General features: G+C 35.4%; 1 protein-coding gene across 1 annotated transcript in view; it reads left to right on the top strand.

Annotated features, from left to right (window-relative positions):
• The window catches only part of MALRD1 (MAM and LDL receptor class A domain containing 1), a 682,931-nt gene that overhangs the window by 554,896 nt on the left and 112,276 nt on the right, over positions 1 to 15,759 (top strand). Inside the window, exons 35-36 of the mRNA XM_012499583.2 lie at positions 1,331 to 1,456; positions 10,410 to 10,476. Of these exons, the coding sequence (XP_012355037.2) occupies positions 1,331 to 1,456; positions 10,410 to 10,476 (193 nt within the window). The remainder of the gene's footprint in view (positions 1 to 1,330; positions 1,457 to 10,409; positions 10,477 to 15,759) is intronic.

Below are 15,759 nucleotides of genomic sequence, written 5' to 3'. Positions count from 1 at the left end.
TAAATGCAAGACAGTTTGACTATCTACTGCTGCCTTTGACATATTTCTGCTGAACCCTGGTACTCAGAGGAGCAGAGTTAGAAAACAAGTATAGATCAATACCATTATCATTTCGTGCTTTTGAAATCTATCCAGACTTTCTGACAAAATGGTGCAGTAGGTTCATGCTTTGACACATTCCCTCTGCTCCAGGCACATCACAGTGCTAGAGAGCAGAGTTATCCGATTAAACACTCTGAGAAACAAGATGAACATCACCACTGGCACAGACCAGAACCAGAGGAGAACCAGAAAAGGGATCAGGCCTGCAACCCAGGCTTCTTGGCTTCCAGGTCCTGAAGCAAGCAGGATAACAGAGGAACCATATTTCACACTCGATGGCAGCCTGAAATGAGAAGTTCCCATTTAACTCTAACACATAAAACCAATGTCAACCATAGCCTCTTCTTTCTAGGAAGTTGTAATCCTAAAGAAAGAAGAACATAATACAATTTTAGAACTGAAAACTGAGCTTCCTAATAGACAAATCAGATATAATTAAATTAATCAAGTTGTATACAGAAAGGTAAATGCTTTCAGATACTAGGTAGCCATTGAACAGGCATCAGTGCTCTTGATGGGCATCAACAAGGACACTTTTCGAAACAACCGAAGTCTTATGAGTAATAGCATCTCTGTGCTGTTGAAATGTTTGCCTATTGAAGTCAGATCAGTGTCTCTTTGCATTTCATGCAATGTATTTGATGATATGTGTAATACTACATAATGCATGTATTAGTCAGCACAGGCTGCCATAAGAAAATAACACACGCTGGATAGCTAAAACAACAGGAATTTATTTTCTCCCGCTTCTGGAGGCTAAAAGTCCAAGATCAACATGTAGGCAGGTTTGGTGTCTCCTAAGGCCTCTCTCCTTGGCTTACAGATGGCTGCCTTCTTGCTGTGTCTTCACATAGCCTTTCCTCTATGTCAGTGCATCCTGATGTCTCTCTCTTCTTATAACCTTTGTTACCTTCTTAAAGCTCCTATCTGTAAATACAGTCCTATTGCGGGTTAGGGTTTCAAGATATGAACGTTGAGGTGAGGACACAATTCAGTCCCTAAGAATGCACATCTGGGAAGTGATTCTTCAGGTAAATGTGGTTTTTCTTCCAGAAATTTTTAAGTTAATCCATTTGAAATATTCTTCAAAAAGAACTGTGTTCTAAAATATCAGACTAGAAAAAATCAAGAGTAATATAATAAACTGTTTTATATTTTTTTTGTGAGAATTCATTGGGACAAAAAAAAATCATGCTTGCATCCCTGATCATTATTCTTTTTTTTGCAGCCAACAAGAGCTGTTCTAATGGTGCTCTGGTGTGTGCCTCCTCTAACAGCTGTATCCCAGCCTACCAGCGCTGTGATGGTTTTGCTGACTGCATGGATTTCCAACTTGATGAGTCCAGCTGCTCAGGTACCCCATTTCCATTCAAATATTCTTGTGATATGAACTAGCGACTTAACCTGCACACAATGAAAATATTAAAACTTAAGGCTCTAAATAATGGCAAGCATGGAATAACTGGATTTCTATTCTTGGTTTGGGGGCAGAAAAAATGTTGACATTAATTGCTACATGTCTAAAAAATTATAAACATATAATGGGCTCATGCTAGTTTTACACAATGTTTGATAAGAAAAGAAAAATCAAATATGTAATTTTAACACAATGTAATTTAAGATTATTAGTATTTAATAATATCTCCTCTGAAAATTGCTTGGTTTCTATAATAAGGAAACCCTATACTATCTAGTGCTATTATTTTATTTTTAAATTGTGGTCTTCTTTTGTCCACTTCTTTATAAGAGTTTTTTATTTGCATAATCTACTTACATATTTATTAGTAAATTTATTAAACCTTAGTTTGACTTCTAAACATTTTTCTTTCTTCTGACCTTGGAACATTTATACAGCGTAAGAGCTGACAGTATGTATCTGTCATTATACTTTTATCAAAACTGCTTTAAAATTTTCTAATTTATTGTAGCCCTTTGTTAACATCTCTCCTGAGTAAATGATTTTTTTATTTCACATGGGTGATATATAAAATAACAGACCATTAAAGGTAATATGATTTTGTCCTAACTAAAGGATAATATAAATTAATGGTAGAGATAGGTTCAGTGAAATTTCCTAAATAAGTTGGAAATATTTTATGTCAAATCTAGTTAAGAAAATACTCTGTATCTTTCAAGAGAGGGGAACATTATGAGATATGTGGTAGAAGCATGATAATTATAATCAAATCACATTGTGAAAAAGTCTTATTTTTTTATACTGCTGCAAGTGAGTACTCACACAGCACTGCATTTTATGAATACAAAAGCAAATGAAAAAATGACCAGATGTGGCCCCATAAAATGTGCAAAGATGGATAGTCTTTGTCACTTTTGCTGCGCTCAGAATGCCAGTACTTCAGATGAGATACCAGTATTATTTTCTTTACAGAGAGTAAGAAAGCCATTACTGAATGACTCCATTCTTTGACAGTATTAAGACACAGTATTTATGCCAGACCCAAACTTATTTACATAAAGATGAGATTATCTTCAGCATGCTCCTATATGAGCACAAATATAATATAATTTGTTATCTTCTTTGATATAGTCTACTTTTAAAAACAGGATCAGAAAAACAGAAGACTTGTCATTCATACCCAGCCATAGACAATCTGTAGGTATACTATAGTACACATTTTTGTTGTCCGTCTCTTTTCGTTAGTCACCAGTCATGTTTACAGTTCACTTACAAAGTGTAGGTCATATTGACACAGCTATTGGGTTAGAGTAAAATAAAGAAGTAGTGAAATAACAGTTTTCAGAAATAAAATCCCTATTATGTTTTATCTATTTGCATGTTGTATGCTTTTTGGCTTGTCAATCAAATATAATAAAGCCAAGCTTCTGTTTTTAAGATATCTTTAAGCCTTACCCACACTAAAGATTTGTCAATGTACATTGCACGTTACTCTTTCTTTCCGACATTATATTCTTTTAAGGTCAGCATTTAATAGGCTTTTGTGAACCCAATCCTTACAGCATCCAATAATTTCCATAGTGGCCTCACCGTGGTCAGAATATGGCCTCACCTACCTTGAGGTTTAAGTCATAAACAAGAACATTAAGCTTGGGCACTGTATAGATGTTGCAGACTGCATATATTTCAATGAATCCTGTTCATGCCTAACTTATATTATAGAAGTATCTTATTTTCAAGTTTTGGTTGCTTTGCAACCAGAAATTATTGGCCAGAATTTGTCTGGCTAAATCTAAACTGAAAGTGTTTTTCTAGTCATTTGCGGTAGTAGAGGTTAATAAAGCTTATGCTAAGGTGAAACTATAATTATGATAATCATTCATTTGAAGGAGCATTAGGAAAAGACACTAAAAATGTAAAATTGTAGGATGGGACATTATAAATATAATACTATACATAATAAATGTTGACAATGGTGGTGGTGATGATGATGATGATGATGATGCAGCTTAATAAAGTCTCAGAAGTATTTAAAAGGCAAACCAAAACAAACACAAACACTTCTCAGGTAGGTACTACGGAGCTACTTCAAGTTTGTTTATTATTATTATTTTATTTTTAATTAACACATCATAATTGTACATATTTATGGGATACAATTTGACATTTCAGTGCATATGTTTTGTATAATAATCAAATCAGGGTAGTTAGCTTATCCATCATCTCATGCATTAATTATTTCTTTGTGGTAAGAACGTTGAAGAGCCTCTCTCCTAACCATTTCATAATATACAATATCTTAATATTCACCCATTACCCTACTGTGCAATAGAACACCAAAACTTATTCCTTCTGTCTAACAGTAACTTTGTACCCATTGGCCAACCTCTGCCTGTCCTTTTCCTCCCCTCTCCAGTCACTGGTAAGCACTGTTCTATTCTCTGATTCTATGATATCAACTTTTGAGGCTTGATAGATTTTCCTGCAGTCCGTGTGCCAGGATTTCAAGATAAAGAGAATAATCTCTTCCCTCTGAGACTTGGTTTGTTGCACAAAATCTTCGGGTGGATTCCTAGGGTGTATATGTCTCCTCAAACTATGTGCAGATAATTATGTATATGCATACTTAACTGGGACAGTACATAAATGCCACATGATTCAAAGGGGTTCATATGCCCACAGCATCAAAAACGGCAAGCAGTTGTAGAAATTTTGAGCCAAATAGCTAATCATTTGACATTTTTGCTCTAACAGGCTTTGGAGTCAGAAGACCAGGGTTTAGTTCTAGTTCAGATGCTTCTTTGCTATTAACTCAAATAAGTTATATGAACCACTTGAGTCCTCACTTTCCTCCTCTGCAAAATGTGGATAATTATGGCATATAAGACACAGTGGTATGAGGACTAAGTGAGATAACACATGTAAAACTCTTAGGCCAGTCCCTGACACATAGCAGGCCTTACGTAAATGATAGTGGTGATGGTGATGGTGATTATAACCACAAAGGAAGAAAAGGAAGAGTAGAAGGAGAAGATAGAGAGAGCAATGTCAAGGAAACTAGGTTTCACACGCAATGCAAATACTCCCCCCAATATAGAAAGATGATTGAGAACAATTATTTAATATCTTATACACACCATTCACTAGTATAAAAATTCTAACAAATTTAATTTCACCTTCCTAGCAGTCGTATAAGGAAGTGATATCATACATATTTCTACATGAAGAATCTTAGAGTACCTAGCTCAAAGTCCCATAACTCTTAAATGACTGAGCCAGGTATCATCAGGGAACACCAGGACTCATGTGGTTATCAATCTTCCCAGCAAACTAATACATAGCACCTGTCACTTCCTTAGTCTCTGTGTACATTAAGGGAGAAAAATGGGGGCTTCCTTGCAAATTATTTCTATTTAAGCTTAAAAGTTACTATTGTTTTTATACATGTGTCCCTGCTTTTCCAATGAGATACATCAGAATGGGATTCAATGTGAAATACTCGGAATGCTATTTCTATGTAATCAGTTGTGAATTGTGTTGGCCCCCAGACACATATTCATAATAACCAACACAAAGGGGTACAAACCAGAGAGACGTTGCTGTGGCTAAAGTTTGGAAACCTCTGCTAATGGTTATATTACCCCATAGATTCGCAGTCCCATATTGGGAATTATATGTACTTATCTCCTGGAAATACTCAGCCTCTTCATGGCTAATTAGCCATATCCATCTCCTTCCCCATTTCATTTGCTCGCTGCTTAAAATTGTTTTGAGTAAATCAAAGCTGAAAATACTTTGGACTGTGCCATTCTGTATTATGGATAAAGAACGTGGGCCTAAAACAGAAAGTTATAAAATCTTATCACAGAGATGAACTGTGAGTTTTCTGCCCTGCAAAACAGCAAGACTCACCTCTGGTTCCGGTGAACATCTGTGTTCTTTGCACTGTGCTCCACTATAGAGCATAAAAATGCATATTTAGATTCACACAGAATCATTCTGATGTAAAGCAAGCTTATGTTTCATTTTCTGTAATAAATTTAAATATGAATGACCCACCCAAAAATGGGCAGCTGTTTGTTTTCTGATACTCTGCAGTCTCAGACACTCTTCTCATTTTTCAATAAAACAAAATCCATATTTGAAGAAGACTGAAATTATACCTAAGGTCAAAAATAACCATAAAACAGCTTATCTAACAAGGTTTATACTGATTTATGCTTTATCATATTGGTGGCTATTCTTAAGTCAAGCCAGCAAATTTCTTGTTTTTTTTGTTTTTTTTTTTTAATGTTTTAAGTTCTAGGGTACATGTGCACAATGTGCAGGTTTGTTACATATGTGCACATGTGCCATGTTGGTGTGCTGCACCCATTAACTTGTCATTTACTTAGGTATATCTCCTAATGCTATCCCTCCCCGCCCCCGCACCCCCACCTCAGGACAGGCCCCGGTGTGTGATGTTCCCCTTCCTGTGTCCAAGTGTTCTCATCGTTCAATTCCCCTCTATGAGTGAGAATATGCGGTGTTTGGTTTTTTGTCCTTGTGATAGTTTTCATTCTCAGCAAATTTCTTATTCGTAAAGGAGAGCTTATGTCTGTTCTGTTCAGTGGAACATGCCCCCCAGTCCTGAGGTATGGAGCTCCTTTCATCTTTGGCACTTTACTCCCCTGTTTTATGTAATTAGTTAAACACGGAGGAATAAGGGAGGGCAAGATGGGAAATACATCCCTGGGAAAACAAATTGCTGATTTTTTTGAAACCAAAAATGATGCCAGACTCAAGATATATTTCGGTTTTGATCCTAAACTGCAACTTCCCTCCTTCCTTGCTTTCCTCGTTCTTAATGCCTGCTATCCCTTCTCTAGTGTGCAATGACTGCCTTTATTAGCCCACTCTCACACTGCTATAAAGACATATCTGAGACTGGGTAGTTTATTAAAAAAAAAAAAAAGAGGTTTAATTGGCTCACGGTTCTGTAGGTTAGACAGGATTCTGCTTCTAAGCTGGCTTCAGGAAACTTACAATCATGATGGAAGACAAAGCAAGCATATATTCACATGGCTGGCAGGAGAGAGAGAGAGAAGGGGGAAGTGCTAAACACTTTCAAACAACCAGATCTCATGAGAACTCTATTATGAGACAGCACTAGGGGGATGGTGCTAACCTATTAGAAACCAGTCCCACCATCCAGTCACCTCCCACTAGGCCCCACCTCCAACACTGTGGATCGCAGTTTGACTTAAGATTTGGATGGGGACGCAGAACCAAAACTTACCACTGCTTAACAGGCTACTGACTCATGCCACCCTTTCCTTGTATGTTTTACTTCAATACGGATTGCTTACATAAAATTTCTAGTTCTCTATTTTCTCACTATCCTTCATGATTATCATCATTTCTCTGTTCTAGTAAATGTTTTCTCTGTCTCTGCTAAGATTGGGCTTATCAAAGACAAGGAGCGTATCTATGTTGCAGAAACAGTGATCTCAAAATTACTTGAGGAGAAACCCTGAACAGTGATGCTGTCTAAAAGGCAGAGAAAAAAATCTGAAGAAAAGCCTCAAATCTATATCTCTACTTCATATTAAATATTTCATCTGAGGTTCAGACCTGCAAATTCCAATGCCCGCAGGTCGGGTCACTTCCACTTGGTTGCCCCTTATGCACTGAAAGCATAACATTATCTTTTCCTTTAAAAATCTTAATTCTCCAAAAATCCCCCTCAGTGAATGAAACCACCAACTAGCCAGTGACCCAGCCACAAATGTGGACATTATCCTCGACTCTTCCAAATAGTCGCCAAGATGTTTCAATCCTAATATTTAAATCTCTTAAAAATTCAACAACTTTCTTCCCCCAACCCCACCCTAATCCTTTAGTTCAGGCAACCATTATATTTTTGCTAGTTTATTACAAAAAAATTCTTGACAGGGCTCCCAAATTTTACTCTTGGTCTTTCTGTAACACACTGCAGCCAGAATTCTAATACATGAAACATGGCACTTTCCTTCTTAAAATCTTGGCCCTGCTGGGCTGATGTGACCCAGAAACTGTGTGTCTCTGAATTTTTTCTACACTATCTTTGTATTATGAGCAATTCAACCAGGCTGGGCTGTCTTCAGTTCCTCAAACATACAACACCCTCTTCTCTGGCCTCTGGGTCTTTATGCTCACCTTTACACACACACACTACCACTACTGCCCAAATAAATTGCTGCTGATTCTCTCTGGAAAGCTTTTTCTTACTCCCAAAACGTGGCTGAAGTGCTCTACTTGGTGTTCCCATCACCCTTAGAACATCCATCCCAATAGAGTAATTTCATTCTGCATTTTAATGCCACACTCACATTTCTTTTTTCATCCGGAAGGACAGTAGGAGCAGGAACCATGGCTGTATGTCTTTTAAAGTCAACATTTATTAAACTCATACTATGAACCGGTTGTTCTTCTAACAATCTCACAACCCTGTGAGATAGTTATTATTTGTTAACCTTGTTTACAGAAAGCAAACAGAGGCACAGAGAGATTGACTACCTTACCCAGTACTACTCAGCTAATAAATAGAGCTGAGAAGAGCAACTGGGCTCCTGTGCCCTCAGTGTGAACAACTATACTAAGATGTCTATATTATTATTATATTTCCAGTGCCCAGCCCAGTGCCAGACATTTTATAGGTGCTCAGAATAAATTTGTGCAATTAAAAATTAAAGACAGAGGAAATTTTAATCAAGTGTTGGAGTTAAAGTAACCCAACAAGGGAGGACTGGTATCCTGCAAGAAAATTGTTGAATTATACCCCATAAATATGTACAATTGCAATGTGTTAAGTAAAAACAAAAGGCCTAGGAGCAACTTGGGTCTTAACTGAATAGGGGAATTGACAGGCCTCAAGATGTCTCATGAGGGAATAAGGAGGCAGTTCATAATGACACAACATCAGGAGCTAACTGTGCTAACAACTCTCACAGTAGTTATTCTATGAAGATATTTAGCTTCTTTTTAACCTATAAGTAAACCATCTTTGAAAATAAATGTTCTTGTTAAACTAGAACTAGAGAGTGACACAAGCAGTGAAATAGGACGACCAGAGGCAAACCTGAGTTATACTAACATTGATCACGGATGCAGAGGTAGGACATCTGCATGCTCATAAGTGAGTGACTTATCAAAAAAGGCTTTTGCCTGCTATGACATGAGGACTGTTGTGTAGAACTAGAGAAATATTTCAGTAAACAAAGCACTTTATTGTCATCACAAATACGTTATGCAGACACATGCTAAATAAGTAGATGATACCCAATCCAGGGGAGAATTTCTAGTGTTCTGAAGCACTGTGAGATAACTATAGTTAACAGTAATATATTATACAGTTTCAAATCGTTCCAAGGAGGATACTGAATGTTCTCAACACAAAGAAATGATAAATGTTTGAGATGATGAATATGCTAATTTCCCTGATCTGGTCACTATACGCTATATATATACATATAACTTTGCACTCCATAAATATGAAAAATTATTATATGTCAATTAAAAAAAAGAGGTCTGATGCGATAGTTCGCACATGTAATCCTAGCATTTTGGGAGGTCAAGCGGGAGGATTGCTTGAGCCTGAGAGTTTAAGACCAGACTGGACAATAATGGCAAGATCCCATCTTTACAGTAATTTAAAAATTAGGCAAGTGTAATAGTGTGCCCCTGTGGCCCCAGCTGTTCAAGGCTGAGGTGGGAGGATTGTTTGAGCCCAGGAGGTTGAGGCTGTAGTGAGCTGTGGTTTTTTTTTATTTTTTATTTATTTTTATTTTTATTTATTTTATTTTATTATTATTATACTTTAAGTTTTAGGGTATATGTGCACAATGTGCAGGTTTGTTACATATGTATACATGTGCCATGTTGGTTTGCTGCACCCATTAACTCGTCATTTAGCATTAGGTATATCTCCTAATGCTATCCCTCCCCCATCCCCCCACTCCACAACAGTCCCCAGAGTGTGATGTTCCCCTTCCTGTGTCCATGTGTTCTCATTGTTCAATTCCCACCTATGAGTGAGAACATGCAGTGTTTGGTTTTTCGTCCTTGTGATAGTTTACTGAGAATGATGATTTCCAGTTTCATCCATGTCCCTACAAAGGATATGAACTCATCATTTTTTATGGCTGCATAGTATTCCATGGTGTATATGTGCCACATTTTCTTAATCCAGTCTATCATTGTTGGACATTTGGGTTGCTTCCAAGTCTTTGCTATTGTGAATAGTGCCGCAATAAGCATGCATGTGCATGTGTCTTTATAGCAGCATGATTTATAGTCCTTTGGGTATATACCCAGTAATGGGATGGCTGGGTCAAATGGTATTTCTGGTTCTGGATCCCTGAGGAATCGCCACACTGACTTCCACAATGGTTGAACTAGTTTACAGTCCCACCAACAGTGTAAAAGTGTTCCTATTTCTCCACATCCTCTCCAGCACCTGTTGTTTCCTGACTTTTTAATCGCCATGCCACTGCACTCTAGCCTGAATGACAGAGCAAGACCCTGCCTCAAAAAAAAAAAAAAAAAAAGAGAGAGAGAAAGAAAAAATAGCAAAAAATAAATAAATAAAAATTAAAAAATTAAACAAGTAAATAATTTTTTTAAAAGTCTTCTCTTTTTGTGGACTATTCAGGCATGCAAAGGGCATGAACACATTCAGGGCAGCAGGGGCCAGTGAACAAAATTGAACAGAGTACAGGAAAGTAGCCTATGGGAATTCTTTTGCTTTTTGCAACTGGAAAGGAATTTACTCTCAGAAATTAGATTTAATGTAATGACAAATAGTGATATCTTCTCCTTCCTCCTAATACTGTTTATAATTAACTGCTGTCTTTGTGATGCTTCTTTTTAGAATGTCCATTAAATTACTGCAGAAATGGTGGGACTTGTGTAGTGGAGAAAAACGGTCCTATGTGTCGGTAAGAAGCATTGTTTAATTTTTTTTTTAAGATTTTTTGGAGCTGACTTACTTATTTTTCTATAGGCTGATATAATAGAGCATCAATCAGTATGTGGTTAGTAAGGTAAAAATAGTGGATAATGGCACTATTTACATTTATCTGTCTGAATAAGGTAAAGGAATATGTGAGCACATTTCAGAGAAGTATCTATTATTTATTATGATTGTGCATGTTTTTCAACATTTTATATGTGTAATATATAATTTTAATAATACTATTCCTTGCATTTAATATTTCTATCAGGTTTTTAAAAGATTTTTTTCTGATATGAATATCTTTCTATTTCAGATGAACTTTGTGTCTGTATTTTCTCTTTTCATTTCAATGTTCTTATTTATCTTTAACAAAGGATAAATTAATTTATAAATAAAATCATATGCTGGTATATGCAATGGGTATTTATAAGTAAGTTATAGATAAGAAATACATTTGCATACTCAAAGCAAGAGTAAACAAAAATAGGCCTTGTGATTTCTTTGGGGAAATATTTATACTGCATATCAAAGATGGCTTGATTTCTTCTCTCACCCTTTGGGGAATTGTGCAAAACAGTTTCAAAAACTCCAAAGGAAATGATGCATATTTCATTATATTTGTGTTTATGCAGACCAATGGATATATCACTTTCCTTATTAGAAAACTCATTGAAGGTTGCTTTTCAAGTCATTACAAAACACACAAAGGTATCTGAAAAACAATGGTTAATAGTTGTTTGAGTCCTTATTTCTGTCTTAATCAACACACATAGTTTAGAAAAAATAATTTATTCCTAAAAAAATAAAAAAATTCTACCAATTAAAACAATAACAAAAATTTTATGATGGACCATATTTAGACAGCACTTTAGTTTAACATTGTTGAAATGTAATTACTAATGAGTTTCTTGGAACTGTTTTCTCTTTCAATGCTTTACATAATTTATTTCTCAACATGTCAACAAAATTATACTTTCCCCATATCAATTTCCATGGAAATTAATTTATCGGAAACTATTACTTGATGGAAAGACAGGATATATAATATTAATTTCTAAAATCTCCTGAAAGAAGTTTGAATGATGCCATAAATAATGTTTATTAAATATCAGCTGAGTAGATAATATTATTAATGTCAACTGCTTACAAAAAAGGGGTTGATTTTTGTCCACTTTAATCCTGACAGTTAGGCCGGAAAACTCCCAGAAAGATCAAGAAGGAGCTTTACATTCTTGGCAACACTCTCGTGGTCTTAAATAAACTTGAAAAATTAAAATCCAGATGGTGAAGTCTTAAACTTCTCTCAAGTGGGAGAACTCTAAGGTGAGGGAGATGAGACAGAGAATTGAGAGAAGAAAGGAAGTCAATGGAGAAAAATGTAGAAAGGAATTCACTGCTAGGAAAGTCAATCAAATATCCTAAAGTATTATTTTTGATAGCAAATAATACTTTACAAATAGTGAAATAACTATAATGAACATCAATGCAAACAAATGTTGGAATTAGTGCTGTCTAGAATGTAGGTATGAAAAAATGACTTTTGAAACTTTTTCCGTATTGTAATAGCTTAGCCATTTCATTCAAGTTTTTCTTTCTATAAAATTATGTACTAAAAAAGTAATATATGTGGGTTGTCATGAGTCTTTTTAAAATACACAGTAGTATATCAGGCAAAAAGTAGAACTCTTGACGCTGAAATCCTACAGTGTAGTAGTAAGGTTTGTATCCATTAAGATATATTTGTCTTTACACAAGCACACATACACACACAATTTTAAATTCCTAGATCCCTTATATATTCTTTTAACATTTATTTTAGGTTCAGGATTTATTTTAGGTTCAAAATCTCCCATGACGAGTTTACTTATGTAACAAATCTACACATGTAGTTTTAATTATTAAAAATTTATTGAGTTAAGTATTTATTAAGTAAACTCGTCATGGGGGATTTTGTACAGATTGTTCCATCACCCAGGTACTAAGCCTAGTACTCATTTTTTATTTTGCCTGATCCTCTCTTTTCTCCCACCCTCCATGCTTCAATAGTCCCCAGTGTCTGTTGTTCCCCTTTGTGCATCCATGTATTCTCATCATTTAGCTCACACTTATAAGTGAGAACATGGTATTTGGTTTTCGTTTGCTAAAAATAATGGCCTCTGGCTCCATTCATGTTCCTGCAAAGCACGTGATCTAATTCTTTTTCAAGGCTGCATGGTATTCCATGGTGTATATGTACCACATTTCCTTTATCCAGTCTACCATCGGTGGGCATTTAGATTCATTCTACGTCACTGCTATTGTGAATAGTGCTACAATGAACATACATATGGAGGTGTCTTTATGATAGAAAAACTTATATTCCTTTGGGTATATACCCAGTAATGGGATTGCTGGGTCCAGTGGTAGTTCTGTTTTTAGCTCTTTGAGGAATCACCACACTGCTTTGACAATCGTTGAACTAATTTACACTTTCACCAACAGTATATAAGTGTTCCCTTTTCTCCACATCCTTACTAGCATCTGATATTTTTTGACTTTTTATTAATAGCCATTTTGACTGGTGTGAGATGGTATGTCACTACCGTTTTGACTTCCATTCCTCTAATGATCAGTGATGTCAGGCTTTTTTTCATATGCTTATTGGCGACATGTGTGTCTTTTAAAAAAAATGTCTGTTCATGTCCTTTGCTTACTTTTTAATGGGGTTGTTTGTTTTCTTCTTAAAAATTTGAAACCCCTTATATTAAAAAGGCACTTAAACCTGGAATTTACAAGAAAGTGATAATCTTTACTTTTCACCTTTCCGTCTTGGCAGTGTTTACAGTGGATTGCTCTTCCTCATTACCTGATTTCTGGGATATCACTGACCATGCCTGTCACTCTCCTTCACCCATTCTTTTTCTTTCCTGTTGTCTAAATATTGGGATGTTAGATGATGCTTGCAGTTTCTCTCCTGTTTGCCTACACTCGCTCACTATCTAATCTTGTCTAGCCTTGGACCTGTGAACTAAATTTGTAGACTTCGAATACAGTTTACCAGCAGACCAGACTCCACATTCTTAGATTTAACCACCAACACGACGCCAGATCTCATTCAGATTTTATTTGGATATCTCCTAGGCATCACGAATTTCACGTGTTCTAAAAGACCAGTTTTCTGGACAGGCCATGTTCTTCTATTTCTCCAAGCTTTAGATAAACTGATCCTTCTGTCTAGAACTTTCTCTTTTTTTAACCTACTTGCCTAGAGGATGCCTTTTCATCCTTTGAATCCAACATAGGTGGCGTTTTTTCTGGGAAGCCGATTCCAGCCCAGCCAGGGAGGGTTGCTTTTTCCTCCTTCTGGCTCCTCTCCTCTCTTGCTTCCCTTTCCACAATATTTTGTGTGTGTTAGTTTTACAAAACTACCTGTTAAAAATTGGCCCCATCTGTCTAAAAAGTACATTTCCAGTAAAATTCTGTTCTTTATGATGATCAGAATTTGTTTTGCCCAACTTTTTACTAGTTTTCATTTTTAAGGATACCTCCAACAATTATGGTCATTGAAAAAACATAAAATATGCTGACTTCTTACACATTACACATTATTATAAATTAATGAAACAGGAATGAAAAATGTTTAAAACTAACAGAAAAGAGGAAAGAAAGTAATAATAGCACAACAGATCAGTTGCTTTTCAGAAAGAAACATTTATTGTAAAGTGTAACATTATATATTGACATCATTGCATTGCAGGTTTTTCTAGCTATTCTTATTTATCTTTTGCAAGAATTTATATTTCTGGTCTGATAATTTGTTCAAAATATCAAAACTAAATTACTGTCTGACAAATGTGACAACTTAAAATGTCATGGTTAATAAAAAGCATTTCATCCAAATAAAGACCAGGTGCAGTGGCTCACCCTCATAGTCTCAGTACTTTGGGAGACTGAGGCAGGAGGATTGCTTTAGCCTGGGAGGTAGAGGCTGCAATGAGTTGTGATTGCACCAGCCTGAGTGACAGAGTGAGTTCCTGTCTCAATAATAATAATAATAATAATAATTATATAATTATTATTATTATTTATATTTTGTGGCAGAAAATGATTAATAATATAATCAAAGACCTTAAAGTATAAAATAGATTAGGATAAAAATATGTCAAGAAGAGAAATCAAAGTATTAGTTTAAGGAGGAGAGGTACATTTAAAATTCTTGTTAGTTATTTGTTAACTTTTATTTTCAGTTCACGAGTACATGTGTAGGTTTGTTGTCTCAGAGGTGTGGTGTACAGATTATTTCATCACCCAGATAATAAACATAGTACCCAATAGGTAGTAGTTTTATCCTCACCCTCCTCCCACCCTCCACTTTCAAGTAGGTCCCAGTGTTTGTTGTTCTCCTTTGATGTTTAGCTCCCAATTAAAATGTCTAACTGTTAAAAACTTTTATTTTGTATTGAAAGATGATGCATATTCAATCACCATCGTAATTACATTTTCTATGTCTGCATTTAAGAGAGTGATGTCAGTTTTATTTACAGTAACCTGGAAATTGTATCTTTTGCAATTGATTAATATTAACCTGAAAAACATTAATTTTGACTTAAAATTAAAGGGACTATGAAATTTTTCAAAAACTCCTTTGGAGAGTTCATGGGCAAAACTTTTGAAGACCATTGGCCAAGAAAATAAAGGTCATGTCTTCAATACATTTTCATGACCAGTCCCTAATGTGTAACTGACATTGCAAGAGTTATTTCAGTATGTGCTCACAAAATAAATGATTAATGAATGTAAAGTCCTGAAATTTCAAAGAAAAGCATCAATACATTGAAATATATTCTTGAAATGTATTGAAATATGAGAAAATGACCTCACCATAACCCAAACTACCATTCAAAAAAGAGTTAGTGGGGGATTTTCTATGTATGCAACAAGAAGTATTGAGTAAGCATATGATGTGTTCATCATACTAAAAAGAAATTACTCTCCAGTTTATAGGATAGAGCAACTACCAAAAAAAAAAGTCATCTATTAAAGAAATTCCATTTTACTACAATGACAGAAGAGGGTGCTCTTAAATTAGAAATCTTGTAAACTATCTCAAATTTCATCAAATGAAGAGACAAATGAAATTTTCATTCCTACAAGGCCTTTGTTAAAAATAAAATTCAATTGGAACGATTCCCCTCCCCACCCAAAAAACAACAAAGAAACGTGGTGTAAAAAATAAAATACATTAAGACCTTGAACTCCAATTCCAAGCTAAATTAAATATTATTTA

The sequence above is a fragment of the Nomascus leucogenys genome, chromosome 9 (assembly GCF_006542625.1).
Source record: "Nomascus leucogenys isolate Asia chromosome 9, Asia_NLE_v1, whole genome shotgun sequence".
NCBI lineage: Eukaryota > Metazoa > Chordata > Mammalia > Primates > Hylobatidae > Nomascus > Nomascus leucogenys.
This window is presented reverse-complemented; position numbering and strand designations above follow the sequence as displayed.